A 13,814-nucleotide genomic window follows, 5' to 3' on the forward strand; every position below is an offset into this window, starting at 1 on the left:
AAATGATGTATGAATATCCAAATAAAAAGGGAAATGTTCCAAATATAAGTATTTGCTTGCGTCCTCCAAGTCTCCTATGTAATTGGTTTTCAAATATTTGACTAAGAAAATGGGAATTTAAGTTGCTGCAATCGATCGCAAGAAGGCAATAGAGTTGCTGTCTCTGTTTGAAAAGAAAGTGTTCTCCAAAACATGTAAATCTCCCTGCTTTGTTATTGTGGAAAATCCCTTCCAAATTCTTTTATTACAAAGTGTGTGTGTGTAGACACACGAAATTTGGTTTGATTAACTTGCCGGTTTGCTTCGGCAATCGAAAAGGTTAGGCAGCATCGAAGACTTCTACCGTTATGAAATATTAGCCTTCCATTGATTGCTATTGAGCCCAAAATCTGACCTTTTTCTTCAATATTTACCAAATTGAGTCACATTTTCAAAGGTCTTGCATGAGCAGCTTTGAATGAATTCATTTATTTTCCTATTGACCGCGTGATGCTCTGTCTTGCGTTTTGGTTTTGTGGCTGGCTAGATAATAGGGTGTAGCAGGTTTTGCGTATTGAGACTTCTCTTTCACCGAGCATGAAAATGGAGACAACGAGATATTCTCTTCGGTAGCCAAATGATGTCTATAAAAGATGACATAAATCCCTCCAAAACTCAACCGTGAAACCCCACAAAAAGCACCTTGGGTCTCTCTCTTGGCGTATTTTCTCCTAGCACAGGAAAACATAAATAAATAATAATAATAAAAAACTCCCGAGTGTTGTAAGCACATATAAAAGCACCCGAGAATCATTCTTGAGTTAATAAAAGGTCATTGATCACGTCCCTTAAACCAATCCTTGCCCGTTTCTGAGTTGATTAAGCAGATTTGTAATTATTAGCTAGTTAGTAACTCTTTGTAAAGAAAGACGATAAGATAAATGAAAGTTATTCCTATCTGATAACTTGTTGTGCTTCATTCCTTTCTAAATAGTGTACTTCCTCTTGCTTTGGATAACAGCTTTCTGGATACACCTCGGCATTAAGCAAGGTATGTCTATGCCTTCTCCCTTCTGGTAATCCTAGTTTAATTGCAATTATCTTCTACCCTTCCCATTCCCTTTTAGCTGTTTCCAAGTTTATGCATGGAAAACTTTCTCGTCTTTTAAGTTTCATGTTGTTGGGTGATATTGTAGGATTCATGATCACAAAAATGAAGAATGTGCGTTGTCGTGGCGGGTCTCATCTGACCTCGGTCGTCTGGCTCATCATCTTCTGCTTCTTCACAGCTGCTTTCGCGAAGACCCCAGTCAGGTTCGTCCTCGTCCCCAGCTTTCCCCCCCTTCATTTTACATCTCTTTCTGTTCGCGTGTGTGTTTGTGGAGAGAAAGAAAGAGATGGAAGAGAGAGAGATATTAGAGAGAGAGAGAGAATGCACTAATGAGATTATTATTGTTATGTTCACATGTCTCGAAACTGTTCTAAGTTGGAACAGGTGAATTTAAAGCAGACATTCACAGGACAACTTTTTCGAGAACTTTTTCCTCTCCTTCAATAATTTTTGCGTCATGTTTTTTTGTGGTGAATGGTGGCCAACACCCCCCAGTATGGTGCTGCACATCTTTTTATTCTTGTCTTGTTCTTTTTTCACATTCACAGTCAAATTAAACAACCATTTTCATACATAGTTTTTGGTTCTCCCCCCCTTCTCGAACATTAGAGCATTAAACTAATTAAGGTCCTAATTCGGCTAAAACATAAGCTAACAAGAATCTAGCCATACATAGGTTCAGCTTTTAAAAGGCTGTGCAGTGACATGTTTTGCCTTCAAAAGCAGGGCACGCCTGTGAGTTGATTTGTTAATTGTCTTCTACAATACATGAAGATTCGGACCCACGACATTTCAATTTTTATATATTTAAACTTAGAAATTGATTTTTTCTCTCCTTCTATCTACTTATTTTTTATTACGTGAGAACTACAGTTATTCTTTTAATATTATAGAATTTTCATGACCTTTATGGCACAAATAAATGTTCATAAATTCTTACTTAACATTTTCAATTCTTAGAGGATGTAAATAATTATAAAAATAAAAAGGGATATATGTGTAAGGTTTATTGTGAGGTAATATATGTTACCGTGATTTACTGTGCAGAAAAATTCCAAGGACCAGCGACAGCTCGGCTCTTGGGGTTCAGCTAGATTTAAAGAATCGTCAACGGGTACTCGGCTCATACATTATTTTGGCTATATGATTAAGTTACCAATGAACCATTGATGAACATGAAGGCATCATACTTGTGCAATTTTTACTAATTAATTGGTTTTTTTGGCCTTCTCAGGTGGTGATTGATAATGGACTCGTCGAAGTCACATTCTCCCGTCCAGATGGTGATGTTACCGGAATCAAATACAAAGGAATCGACAACGTGCTTGAAATCGGCAACGATGAAGATAATCGAGGGTATGAACATTTCATTTTAATCTTGTAAAAACCTGTTCAATTTTCTGTAGAATCCTTTAATCTGGGTTAGCGAGCAATTATACTAACTGCACTTCACCATATTTCGAATACAGATACTGGGACGTGGTCTGGAACAAGCCGGGAGATTCCATCATCTTCGACAGGTAAATTTCTCTCTCCCTCTAAATGTTGACATAAGCCAATGCCATGATACTAGATTTAGATCCTCTTATATTCTAAGAAATATGAATGTCCTGACCGGTGCAGAGCGGCAATTGCCCAGTTTTGGGTGCATATGCCATGATAGCAAGCTTAAATTGGGTTGGAAAGTTGTTTTGTAATTTAAAATTCTTCTACTCTGCAGGTTAGTAGCAACAGATTTTAGAGTGATAATGGAAGATGAAAACCAAGTGGAGGTATCCTTCACCAAAACATGGGATCTTTCAATGGGAAAATCCACAGTTCCTTTAAATGTAGACAAAAGGTGAAGTCTAAATATTCTACACAATGCTTTAATACCATGAAGAGTTAAAATATGCTTTCATATTAATTTAATTTCATGTTTGCAGATATATAGTAAGGCGTGGCCAGTCGGGGCTCTACTTGTACACCATATTGGAACGCTTGGAAGGATGGCCCGATGTTGACATGGATCAAATTAGAGTCGTTTTCAAGCTCCAAAAAGACAAGTAAAAACTAAAACAAAATCCATTCAATTCGCTATTAATCGATGAGTTCTACTGTAGTAGTGCTAGCAGTAACCAACGCCTGATCTGATTTACTGTACATGTAATGTCTGGAATTTATTTCGTCAGGTTTCACTACATGGCATTATCGGACTCCAGGAAAAGGATCATGCCAATGCCTGAAGACCGCGCAAGTGGCCAGCCTCTGGCTTATCCCGAAGCTGTTCTTCTGACCAAACCGATAAACCCAGAACTTAGAGGAGAGGTAACTCTTATTTCATCTTTAATTTCTCTGATGTGCCAACCATAAATAGTTGAAAAGTGACAGGCACGGTTGTCACTAGCTAGCCTCTGCTAGGGGATTATCATTGCTGGCTCGGTGATTTTTTTCGTCAATCTTGTCCCTTGCGTCCGTTGTCTGAAAGTCCCGTGACAATGTGAGGTGCAGGTGGATGACAAGTACCAGTACTCATGCGAGGACAACGATAACAAGGTGCACGGGTGGACTGCAGAGGACCCCCCTGTGGGATTTTGGATGATTACACCCAGTAATGAATTCCGTGTTGGTGGACCCAACAAGCAGGATCTTACTTCCCATGTGGGCCCCGTTGTTCTCAACGTAAGCAACCCAACTCTCTAATTTATCCAGATTCTGTGATACACATTCATGTCTGACTCCTTTAGTGCCTAAAGGTTGTCACTTGTCGGAATAATTTTCTAACTTGCCATGTTCAGCTTTTGTCTAATTCCTTCACTCACATGTAGATGTTCACGAGCACACATTATGCTGGAAAGGACTTGAATACAGCATACAGAAATGGAGAGCCATGGAAAAAGGTCCTTGGCCCGGTATTCGTCTATCTTAATTCTATTTCACCGACAGAAGATTCCTCGATACTTTGGGAGGATGCTAAGGAACAGGTTATAAATCTGCTAACTCAGCTACTGATTCTATTGAGACAAATTACGGATCATACATTTTTATTGACTGTAACATGATGTTTCATTGATTAATTTAGATGTCAATAGAAGTCAACCGGTGGCCATACGATTTTCCTCAATCAGAAGATTTCCCTTCTTCAGATCAGCGCGGTGCTGTCACTGGCCAATTACTAGTTCGTGACCGGTAATGCTATGGTGACTCTGGATGATCAACATGGTTGAAGTAAATAATTGCTAATAATTGTTTTTTTTTTTTCCTTTCATTCCAGATACGTCACTGAGAGTTTAACGTATGCCTCCTCTGCTTATGTGGGCTTGGCCGCGCCAGGAGATGTGGGCTCATGGCAAACAGAATCCAAGGTAACTTCAGTTTGAACTTGAAAAATCTTGATTTGAATTATCCAGAGTTTATCTATCTTCTTCTTCTGACAAAATTGTTCTTTTTTCAGGGTTATCAATTCTGGATTCGAGCTGACAGACACGGGCATTTTGTGATTAAAAATGTCAGAGCTGGGAACTATAGTTTGTATGCATGGGTTCCTGGTGTCATTGGGGATTACAAGTACGATGCTAATATAACAATTAATCCAGGTATGATAATCTTTCCCTCTCTTCTTGATCAAGAGTTACCTGTAACAGGATCAAAATGGATTTCCCTTTTGTTGCATACTATGTGTAATGTGTCAAAATGCAGATGTGGTTATATTGAAAACTATGAGACTCTTGCTTCTTTGTCCTCCTCCTTTTTGCTCTGGTTAATAGCTTGATTATCACATCCAAAATGCAGGATCTAGGATCAGATTTGGTCACCTTGTATACGAGCCTCCAAGAAATGGTCCTACTCTGTGGGACATAGGCATTCCTGACCGCTCAGCTGCAGAGTTCTACGTACCAGACGGATACCCAACACTGATGAATAAATTGTACACCAGTGATCCAGCAGAAAAGTAAGCCCTCGTCAAAACTGCCACGCATTCCGGCTGCAGATTTGTCTTCCCTTCCATATATCTATATAACTCTTTATATGTCCAGGTTTAGGCAATATGGATTGTGGAACCGATACTCCGATTTATATCCCAACGATGATCTCGTTTATACCATTGGTATTAGTAATGTTGAAGACTGGTTCTTTGCCCATGTTACCAGGTATTTGTCTCCCTTAATCTTTTAGCAGAAAGCTAGCTATTTAGCTAACTTCGCCACTGCTAATTCTAACACTTGATCAACAACAGAGATGCAGGAAATAAGACGTACGACCCAACAACATGGCAGATTATCTTTGAACTCGAAAATGCTAACCGAAATGAAAACTACACTCTCCGATTGGCCTTGGCTTCAGCTACTGCATCCGAAATACAGGTATGTAAATTACAATGTGTCCTTCTCATTGTCTGCCACCATTTCACCTGTTGCTAGAATTGCAGTTCTCTTTAATCAAATAATACTAAGAGTTGCTATAATTTGGTCAAAAGGTTCGGTTCAACAATCCAAGCAGCGATCGGCCACTATTCACAACAGGAGCCGTAGGAAAGGATAATGCGATTGCAAGACATGGGATTCATGGGTTGTACTGGTTGTATGGCATTGATGTCCCAGGCTCTCAGCTTGTCGAGGGAAAAAATACAATTTATCTCACTCAGGCTAGAAGTGATGGCCCCTTCCATGGTGTCATGTATGATTACATTCGTTTAGAAGGACCAAGAGGAACTTGATCAGTTGTAAAGGAATCCTATTATTCGTAGGATCCAAATAGGTAGATTATATGTTAATTCAATATTGATGGTATAATTCATATTCTTTTATACAGAAGAAAAAAATTGAATTCCAACAATGATAGAGGCCCGCAAATTTCCATTTCCCATGTTTCCTTTTTTCTTTTTATGTCAGTAATAATTCGGCTCTGCCTTTCCATTGTTCTCTCTTTGTCAATAGTCCGATGAGACATCTTTCTCTGCATGGTTGCAACTTGTAAAACACACCCTGTAAGAAAACATCAGTATTTGGTCATTAGCAACAGCAGTGCATAAAACCTGGATTCTTACACCGACCAATTTGTTGTCTTAAACAAGGGGAGACAACATTTCCTCAGCGATCACGTATTTGTTCCTGTTTTTTCTTAACCTTGGTCTTTGTTTTGGGTGTTTAAGATGAATGAATTATTGCTTTTGGTCACTGTGTTTTGGGTGAATGCCCATCATTGCTAGCTAGTTTATGAGAAATAAACAAATGGTTTTAGTTTAACAGCGCACCTCGTATATCATGAGTTAGGAATCACAAGAGGGTTTAATCTAATCTAGCACTAATCTAGTCCCAAAACATTCCCTCTCTGCCTCCTCATTAGGGGTGGAGGAGTCTTTGAAGTTCTGCTAAAACCCTCAAGTCTAGATAGGAAATTTGGTTTTGATTTGAATAGCCGGGCAACAGGGGATTTTTTACTGAAAAACAAAGTTCTCTGACATCGAGCACCGATTTAAAACAGGAAAAGCTCAAGCTTCTCCCACTTTGAAGGTGGGTAAAGTTTGTTCAATTTTAGACCTTGCTAATAGCTTGTTAGAAACTCGAAATAAAGTTTAAGACCTTTGCTAATAACTTGTTGGAAACTCAAATCCTGTATTACGAAGTACAGACCCAGCAGCATTTTACTGGCTTCTAAAGCATTTAGAGACTGTATACCCCTTCATCACTGCTTACACCCCTATAGCATTTTGCTCCCACCCCATTTGAGTGGATGCTTTTCTTCCTTGAAAACTTATAGCTTAAAAAATGAAAATAAATAAATAAGCTCTATTCAGTTTGTGGCTGATTCAGGAATCATTTCACAAGTCTGGATTACAACTTCGCAGGCCCTTTTTTTTTTTTCCCTTTTTTGATAGTATGCCCTGTTTTCTTCTTTCAGTTGTTAAATATGGAAGGTATCCTGACCATTTGTCCTTTGTTGTGTTGGAGGTGCCAACAAAAACATGAGAAATAGGTCGTGGAATGCATCGTCTTCCAGTAATGTTGATGCCAGTACCAACCCAGATATTAATAATCCTCTGTTCTTCCATCATCTGCGACTAGCTCATGCTCCAGCACTAGGAGATAATCAAACTGATTTGCCCTGTTTGTAGTGGCCGCCCAGATGTTGTGCTCAGAAACCATGTTTTCAGCACTGGTAATGCCAGTGTTCTAAAATTCTGGTTTGACCCTTGGTTGAATGGCTGAACCCTTGATGGTCTCTCGATATTCAACTTCAAACACTGGAGCTGTAGTGAGCAGCTTCCTAGGGCATCTGGAATGTATTCCTCTCAAATTCATCAAATAAAAAACAACTGCAGCCTTTGATGGAGCACCCTCAAGCACATTATGATGCATTGTTCTTGGAAATCCTAAATCAAGGAGCTCAGCAAGAAGGTTGGGTCTTTATGTAAAATTTTTCGGACCACCGAGGTTATTCAAACGAAGATTCTTAAAATGGAAAAACTAGAACCTAAAAGACTTCGTTTTGCAGGTGGATGTTAATAGAGAGCATATATAGGTGTAAATGTTGATATCACCAAATATAATGATCATCTTCACATTTTACTAGCTGAAGCAGCAAATTTCCAGTTCATGCATAAATCTTTCTCAAATTTTCTCCTACCATTCCTCCCCCACTTTCCACCCATCTTTCAAATAAAGGAAAATGCCTCGGAACGTGTGTTTTTGTCTCTCTTTCCTCCGATTTTAAGAACATGAAGTTCGAGAATTTGTGCAGCTAAACGATTATTTATAAGACCTACATTAATTATATGAAATGAATCCACGTACAATGAGGAGATGGGTTGCCCAACACAGTAAAGAAAGCATCTGCTTCTCTCAATATAAATTTATTGATTGGCACTGTTGTCATTTACTGTACAACTCGACAGCTGAGGATTCCTATGGAACATTCAAATGGCAAAATTCTCTTAGTCTCAAGGTTCTTAACAGGGGCAATTAACCCCAAAAAGACCAACACACATTCATGAAACTGTATCATGCTTGAGCAACATTAAATTTTCCACAACAGGCATAAACTCTTCTAGGCTCTCTTCAAACAAAATCTCAAATCGGCCTGGCCTCTAGATGCTGCAGCCAAATTATTCCATATTTTGAAGTTCAACTTTTGACCTGAGTTTCCTTAGAAAACCTTCATTACAAAAAAAAATCTAGAAATCAGAAAGTAGCCTTTCTAAGCTGCTTAAATGCTTCTATTAAAATTTGTAAACCATTTCCTCTGTGTATCCAGCTTCCTTTAGCAGGCCAGTGAGCTGCAACAGAGCAAATAGCAAGTATTAACAAAACGACAAATTGTTGACTCGTCAAAAATAACAAAAAGATGAATTCACCAGTCCATACCTCCCCCTGTGAACGATCTTTAGCCTTATCACCAGATATATGTTTCATCATCCCAGGGGGTCCACACACCTGAAAGAGCAAACAATAGCGGGGGGGGGGGGGGGGTTCAAAATGAGTTACAAACTCGTTCCAATTTCCACATCAACTATATGGGAAAGCCAAAAAAAGAGTTTACAGCTGATATGGAAGGGTACATTTTCTGTCATGCAAGAACATATCTTTTCACTTAATGGACTAATGAAAGAACAGGGTGACGTTGACTGTGAGTTGAAATTTATAAAACTCAATTAAAGAAAATAGAAGTTGAAAACTATCCTAAACAGGGGTAAGTCCTTCGTAGCATAGCCCGGAAATAGTGATTATTGTTTCATAATTCTATGAATGCTATGTTGGTCAGTGATTTAAAGAAGCTCCTTGTAACTCGCGACTTGAGTTTAGAAAAAGGTAATCTGTTATGTAGGAAACAGTATCTGGAACACGCAAGAAAGTCCTGACATCAAGAAGCAGTATTTATTTGAACAATGGTTCATCATATCTTCTATGAAAGAAAAAATATTGGAAGGGATAATGTCAATCTGAAAGCACTAATTGACAATGCAAAGACTTTTTAAGTGTTCAGTGAAGAAAACAGTGATGGAGCGAGAATTTTCTTGGGTAGGCAAAAACACATGCAAAACAAATCCAAAATAGTAAAACCTGTAAGAGTATATGCTTGTGTAAGTATATGTTTGTGTGTTCGAATGTGTAATTACCTAAATGCAAATTTAAACTTGCCTTGATATTAATGTATATATATCGAGTACTCCACGTGATTGGAGAAAAAAGCCAAATCCAATGTACCATATTAACGAATATATTAGGCCCAGCTTCAGAGCAAGAAACATGGATGACTAAGTATTTAATGAGCTACTACTATATAACATAGATCAAGAAAATAGAAAAGGCTTAATTATCTAGTAATTGTTTTTAGTACAAGTAGGCCATGGCCCCCTACTGCCTCCCTGGGACTCCACCACTGAACTAGCTATATTTAATGAAGGCTAAAGATGCAGAAGTTACAAATTGACATTTACCAGGATAATTGTATCATCACTCGGACGAGGTAAGCCTTTCACAACCATATCTTTTGATATGTAACCTGAACCTCCTTTCCAGTTCTTTGGAGGATTGTCTACAGTATAGAATATCTGGGATTTTTACCATAAAAAATATTAAGGAGTTTTCATTGGAGAAGAATAACTGTAGTTGAACTGATACAGCAAATTTTCAAATTCAAACAACTGATACCTTTAAATTTGGATGGCTAGCAGCAAGAAAGTCAAGCTTCTGTTTAAGAAGTATGTCATCAGGGGAAACATTCGCATAAAGCAACGATACCTGTTAAGAAAAAATAAAGATCATCAATTTGCTACTACTTTAGGTGAGAAGTCTTCATGAAAAAAATAGTGATCGTGATTGATCTACATAAATAAATGATCTTGTAACTTATATTTGTGATATTCTGACATATCCATATAATATTTGATGCTAACAGAAGCATTCAAATCATCATTAAGGTATAAGTCAAAATACAAAGTTACATATTAAATGGGCAGAAGCTAATGATCACAGAAAATAACATTGAGACAGTGTCACCTGAGTGTTGTCATCGGGATTCTTCAGTATAGCCTCAATTACTTGAAGCATTGGAGTAATGCCTGTGCCACCTGCAATCTGAAAGAACATGATAAAATCATCAAACTGGATAGCAATGAACATGTTTGTAAATGGACCTTGCAATGAGAACTAGAGAGCACATATGCAAGGTGATGAAAATATAGAACAAAAATGAGCTAGCAAATCTTTTCCTTCGTGCTACATGTAGAATTGGACTGATAACCCACTATTATTTAATGTAAACAAGATAATTGACAGAAACACATATTAGCCATGGTTAGAAGAAAGGATGCAGAGCTGACAATTCCCAAAACCACCTTTCCCCCCATTCCACTGATCTTTAATGTACATATGATAATTGACTCTTCAGAAACACATATAGCCATGGTTAGAAGAAAGGATGCAGAGTTGACAATTCCCAACACCACCTTGCCCCTCATAATTAAGAGGGGTTAACGCCCTTCACAACGCTTCAAATCTACATGAGCTCTTACCATGCCAATGTGCTTCTTCATATTGGGAGAATATCTGAGCTTTTCAATGGGCCTGAAACAAGAAAAAAGCATCAGTGATAAAGACAATGCACAGTAAAGATCTGTTAGCTTATGGTTGTGAATAACATACCCTTTCACTTCAACAACATCTCCAGATTTTAAGGTAGCGAAATGCTGACTCATTTTTCCTTCAGGATACACCTGCAACAATTTGAAAGGAATGGGAGAAAAATTCAAGATGAGGAGCATTAAATAGGAATAAATGGCCATCTTTAATAGTCTAAACTGAGGAAGTATGCGAGGAAAAATAGCTAAACAATTATGTCACTTACCTTGATTAATAAATCAAAATATCCCTTAGAATCTGGGTCTGATATAGGAGTATACCTGAGTAGAGAATAAGTTCCACAAATTAACTTTCAACAATCCAAGAACAAACTAACCATTTTGCCAGTAAAATCATTTCAAGAGAAGAGCCATGGAAACCACATTTTAACATGAAACTGCTTATCTTCCTTTTTTTTTCCGAGAAGGAGAAAAGGGAGGCAGCAGCTTTGATGGTCAAAATTCTGCTTGTCAAGGAGACTAGAAATGCCATAGCAAGTACAATTCGGATGGAATTCCATCCTAGGTCAAAATTCTGCATGTCAAGGAGCCTACTAACACCATAGAAGTATAATTCAAAAGGAATTCCATCCTATGTATTCAAGACATCCAGTTCTTAGAAACAACTTCAGTACTCAAGTATCAAGAACACTGAGATCCAAGAAAAACTTATAAGCAGTCAACTTTTACTCTAAAGAAAACGAGCACAGCCATGAAAAAGTAAGGCGGGAAGAAATCAAGCAACATATTGAGAGAAATAAAATTGGATCAAGCATACTGGAATCTTGAACAGGGAGACTTACGGGCGTACAACATATTTTGTTTTTCCTTCAGCATCTTGTCCTATTGGAGCCCTGCAGTTACAAAAGTACATCAAAGCAATGAAAGAACCAGAACACTTAATTTAAAGCCTCTTTTGATCCTAAAAAAAATCTACAGAAAATATATGGAAGTATCAGAACAAGCGGCATAAAACACACCTTGTAATAATGCATGAAGCAATATCTAAACCCAACTTTGCAGCAGGATCAAATGAAAACCTGGCATTCCAAAGAAAAGGGCAGGAAAACAAGTCATGATTATAGGCATGGAACACAATTAACAACTAAAGTAACATTTGCCTAGAAAATCAGTTTCTCAGAGACATCACATAACGTGCTCCAGAACAATCCAAATTCAGTCAAATCCACAACAGGGAATAAAAAAGCATACCTGAATAAATGAGTATTATGGCTAACTCTGGCAGTGTCTTGCAGCTTAAATTCAATCCATTTATCTGGATTGAGAGCTGAAAAAAGAGACAACAAGCAAGCAAGCATCAATATTGTTTCCAGAACAGCATAGCCACATCCCATCTTATGAACAAAAAGGAGGGGATAGAAACTCACCAACTTCTGGACTTCCTTCTACTTTCACCTCTTCTAAATGAGCCTGGTACATTGTCAAAAATCACAAAGCATTTAAAAAAATCTAAAACTGCGAAAAAACAAAAAAAGGAAATACCCATCTCAGAATCAATCAATTATGATGATGATCATCGTCAAAATATCTATTTAATCAAAAACAAATGAGTGTGATTTGATAGAAAACCCGGATGGAAAATTACCAAATTTGGAGAGTTGTAGTAGTACAAATAAGAGATTCCACCAGTAACTGCAGCGATTGCTCCAAAAGTGGACTTGGGCTGACCTCCGAATGAAACTGGAGTGGCCTTAGCTAGTCTCCTGAAGAAGGTAGAAGCCATTTTTGTACACTCAAAATAAATTCGAAGCTGCAAAGCGAAGAAGCAAACTCTTAGCTAGGTATATATTTTCTTAGGCAAATGCTACAGTGCCGCTGCATTAAAATGCCGTTTCTGTGATACAATGCCGACGCTGTCCCTTGGCTGCCACGTGGTGATGAACCTTCGTATTTGTTTTTCATTCTTTCCCTCAAAATATTGAAACTACAATTTCGCCCCACACTTTATGAGATTTTAACGGATTAATGACACATTTCCCCTTATACTCTTACTTTTTTATGCATCTTCCCTTGTATAGAATATTTTATGCATTCTACCATTTTACTATTGTTTTGTTAAAATTTATATCCTTTCATCCAATTTTATTACGTGTCAAGAATATATATGTATTAATCTATAAAGATTATCACTTGAAAATTAAGCTGAATTCGGGGATTTGAAACCGCTATTTTTATAGAAGACTGTATAAGCCACAAGCTGTTCGATAAAATGACGAGGAGAAAAAAGACTGAAGTTAAATGGAGGAAATCATTTTTGAATTTATCCATCCCTTGTAACAAGAGAAATACTAGTGAGAAAGAGAGAAAAATTTGCAGTTGGTGGCACTCAAACACTTAGTGCTAAGTTTCTGAGTACAGGTGCCGATTAAAATAGAGAAAACCAGGGGTGTGCATGCAAGCAGTAGCAAACTACGGTTGCAACTGAAAAGGATTTGAAGGAAATTTCTGTAACACACAAGGCCATCCTTGAGGATTGGACTTCTCACACATTGTAGAGCACCAGTATAAAACCCTGAGCATATAATCTCTCTCGCTCTCTTTTAATTTTTGTTTTTACATCTATGCATGGCTCATTGTTTCACCGTTTGCTCGTGTGATTGGTCATCCCTTTGTACTATTTAGTCTCTCTTTTCTTGCCCTGAGTAAATTGTCACAAGTATTGCTTACAGATTACTAGCTTATGTACACATTTGTGTTTGAAGTCGTCTTTCATACATCTTTCTATTGCCTGCGGCATTGTGTACTGCGTACTGTTTTTTTGCACATCATCTAGTTTTTATTTATTTCTTACAGGGATAAACCAGAGTCATCGATCAGATCCTCCTCAACAGTGTGGAAGGCAGTTTGGTACCTGAGTGCCCCGGAAAAGATAAGGAAAATGCAATCTCATGCCAATCCAACTGCTTTAAGCTCTATTTAGTCCCCTCTCCCTTTTGTAGGCATGCCAAAAAGAGGAAGAAGCTGTGGAGCCACTATGGTTAGCTAGTTCTAGGGTACTATGATCAAGAGTAGGGTTTGGAAATTTTGAGTGAAGGTGGAGCACTATTAATAAGCTGGGGAATGAATGCAGAAATGACAACATTGCGATTAGTGCTGCGTGTTTGT

At 37.9% G+C, this 13,814-nt stretch overlaps 2 protein-coding genes across 2 annotated transcripts; one reads left to right on the forward strand and one right to left on the reverse strand.

Annotated features, from left to right (window-relative positions):
- Positions 1 to 583: 583 nt before the first annotated feature.
- On the forward strand, positions 584 to 5,987 carry LOC118030631 (uncharacterized). Its single transcript, XM_035034808.2, has 18 exons — positions 584 to 810; positions 1,001 to 1,030; positions 1,176 to 1,293; positions 2,138 to 2,204; positions 2,325 to 2,446; positions 2,560 to 2,610; positions 2,811 to 2,930; positions 3,016 to 3,135; positions 3,262 to 3,397; positions 3,581 to 3,751; positions 3,898 to 4,053; positions 4,152 to 4,258; positions 4,344 to 4,434; positions 4,524 to 4,665; positions 4,862 to 5,021; positions 5,107 to 5,220; positions 5,307 to 5,433; positions 5,547 to 5,987. The coding sequence occupies exons 3-18, from the start codon at positions 1,181 to 1,183 to the stop codon at positions 5,784 to 5,786; spliced, it is 2,037 nt and encodes a 678-aa protein (XP_034890699.1). The 5' UTR covers positions 584 to 810; positions 1,001 to 1,030; positions 1,176 to 1,180; the 3' UTR covers positions 5,787 to 5,987.
- A 1,919-nt stretch (positions 5,988 to 7,906) lies between these two features.
- LOC118030632 (NADH-cytochrome b5 reductase-like protein) lies at positions 7,907 to 12,510 on the reverse strand. Its single transcript, XM_035034809.2, has 13 exons — positions 12,295 to 12,510; positions 12,077 to 12,119; positions 11,901 to 11,976; positions 11,669 to 11,728; positions 11,492 to 11,542; positions 10,916 to 10,970; positions 10,714 to 10,784; positions 10,584 to 10,635; positions 10,069 to 10,146; positions 9,721 to 9,810; positions 9,507 to 9,620; positions 8,434 to 8,502; positions 7,907 to 8,345 (listed from the first exon to the last, which is right to left on the reverse strand). Exons 1-13 carry the CDS (start codon positions 12,430 to 12,432, stop codon positions 8,289 to 8,291), a joined length of 954 nt encoding a protein of 317 aa, XP_034890700.1. The 5' UTR covers positions 12,433 to 12,510; the 3' UTR covers positions 7,907 to 8,288.
- Positions 12,511 to 13,814: the final 1,304 nt, after the last annotated feature.

This window comes from Populus alba, chromosome 6 (assembly GCF_005239225.2).
Source record: "Populus alba chromosome 6, ASM523922v2, whole genome shotgun sequence".
NCBI lineage: Eukaryota > Viridiplantae > Streptophyta > Magnoliopsida > Malpighiales > Salicaceae > Populus > Populus alba.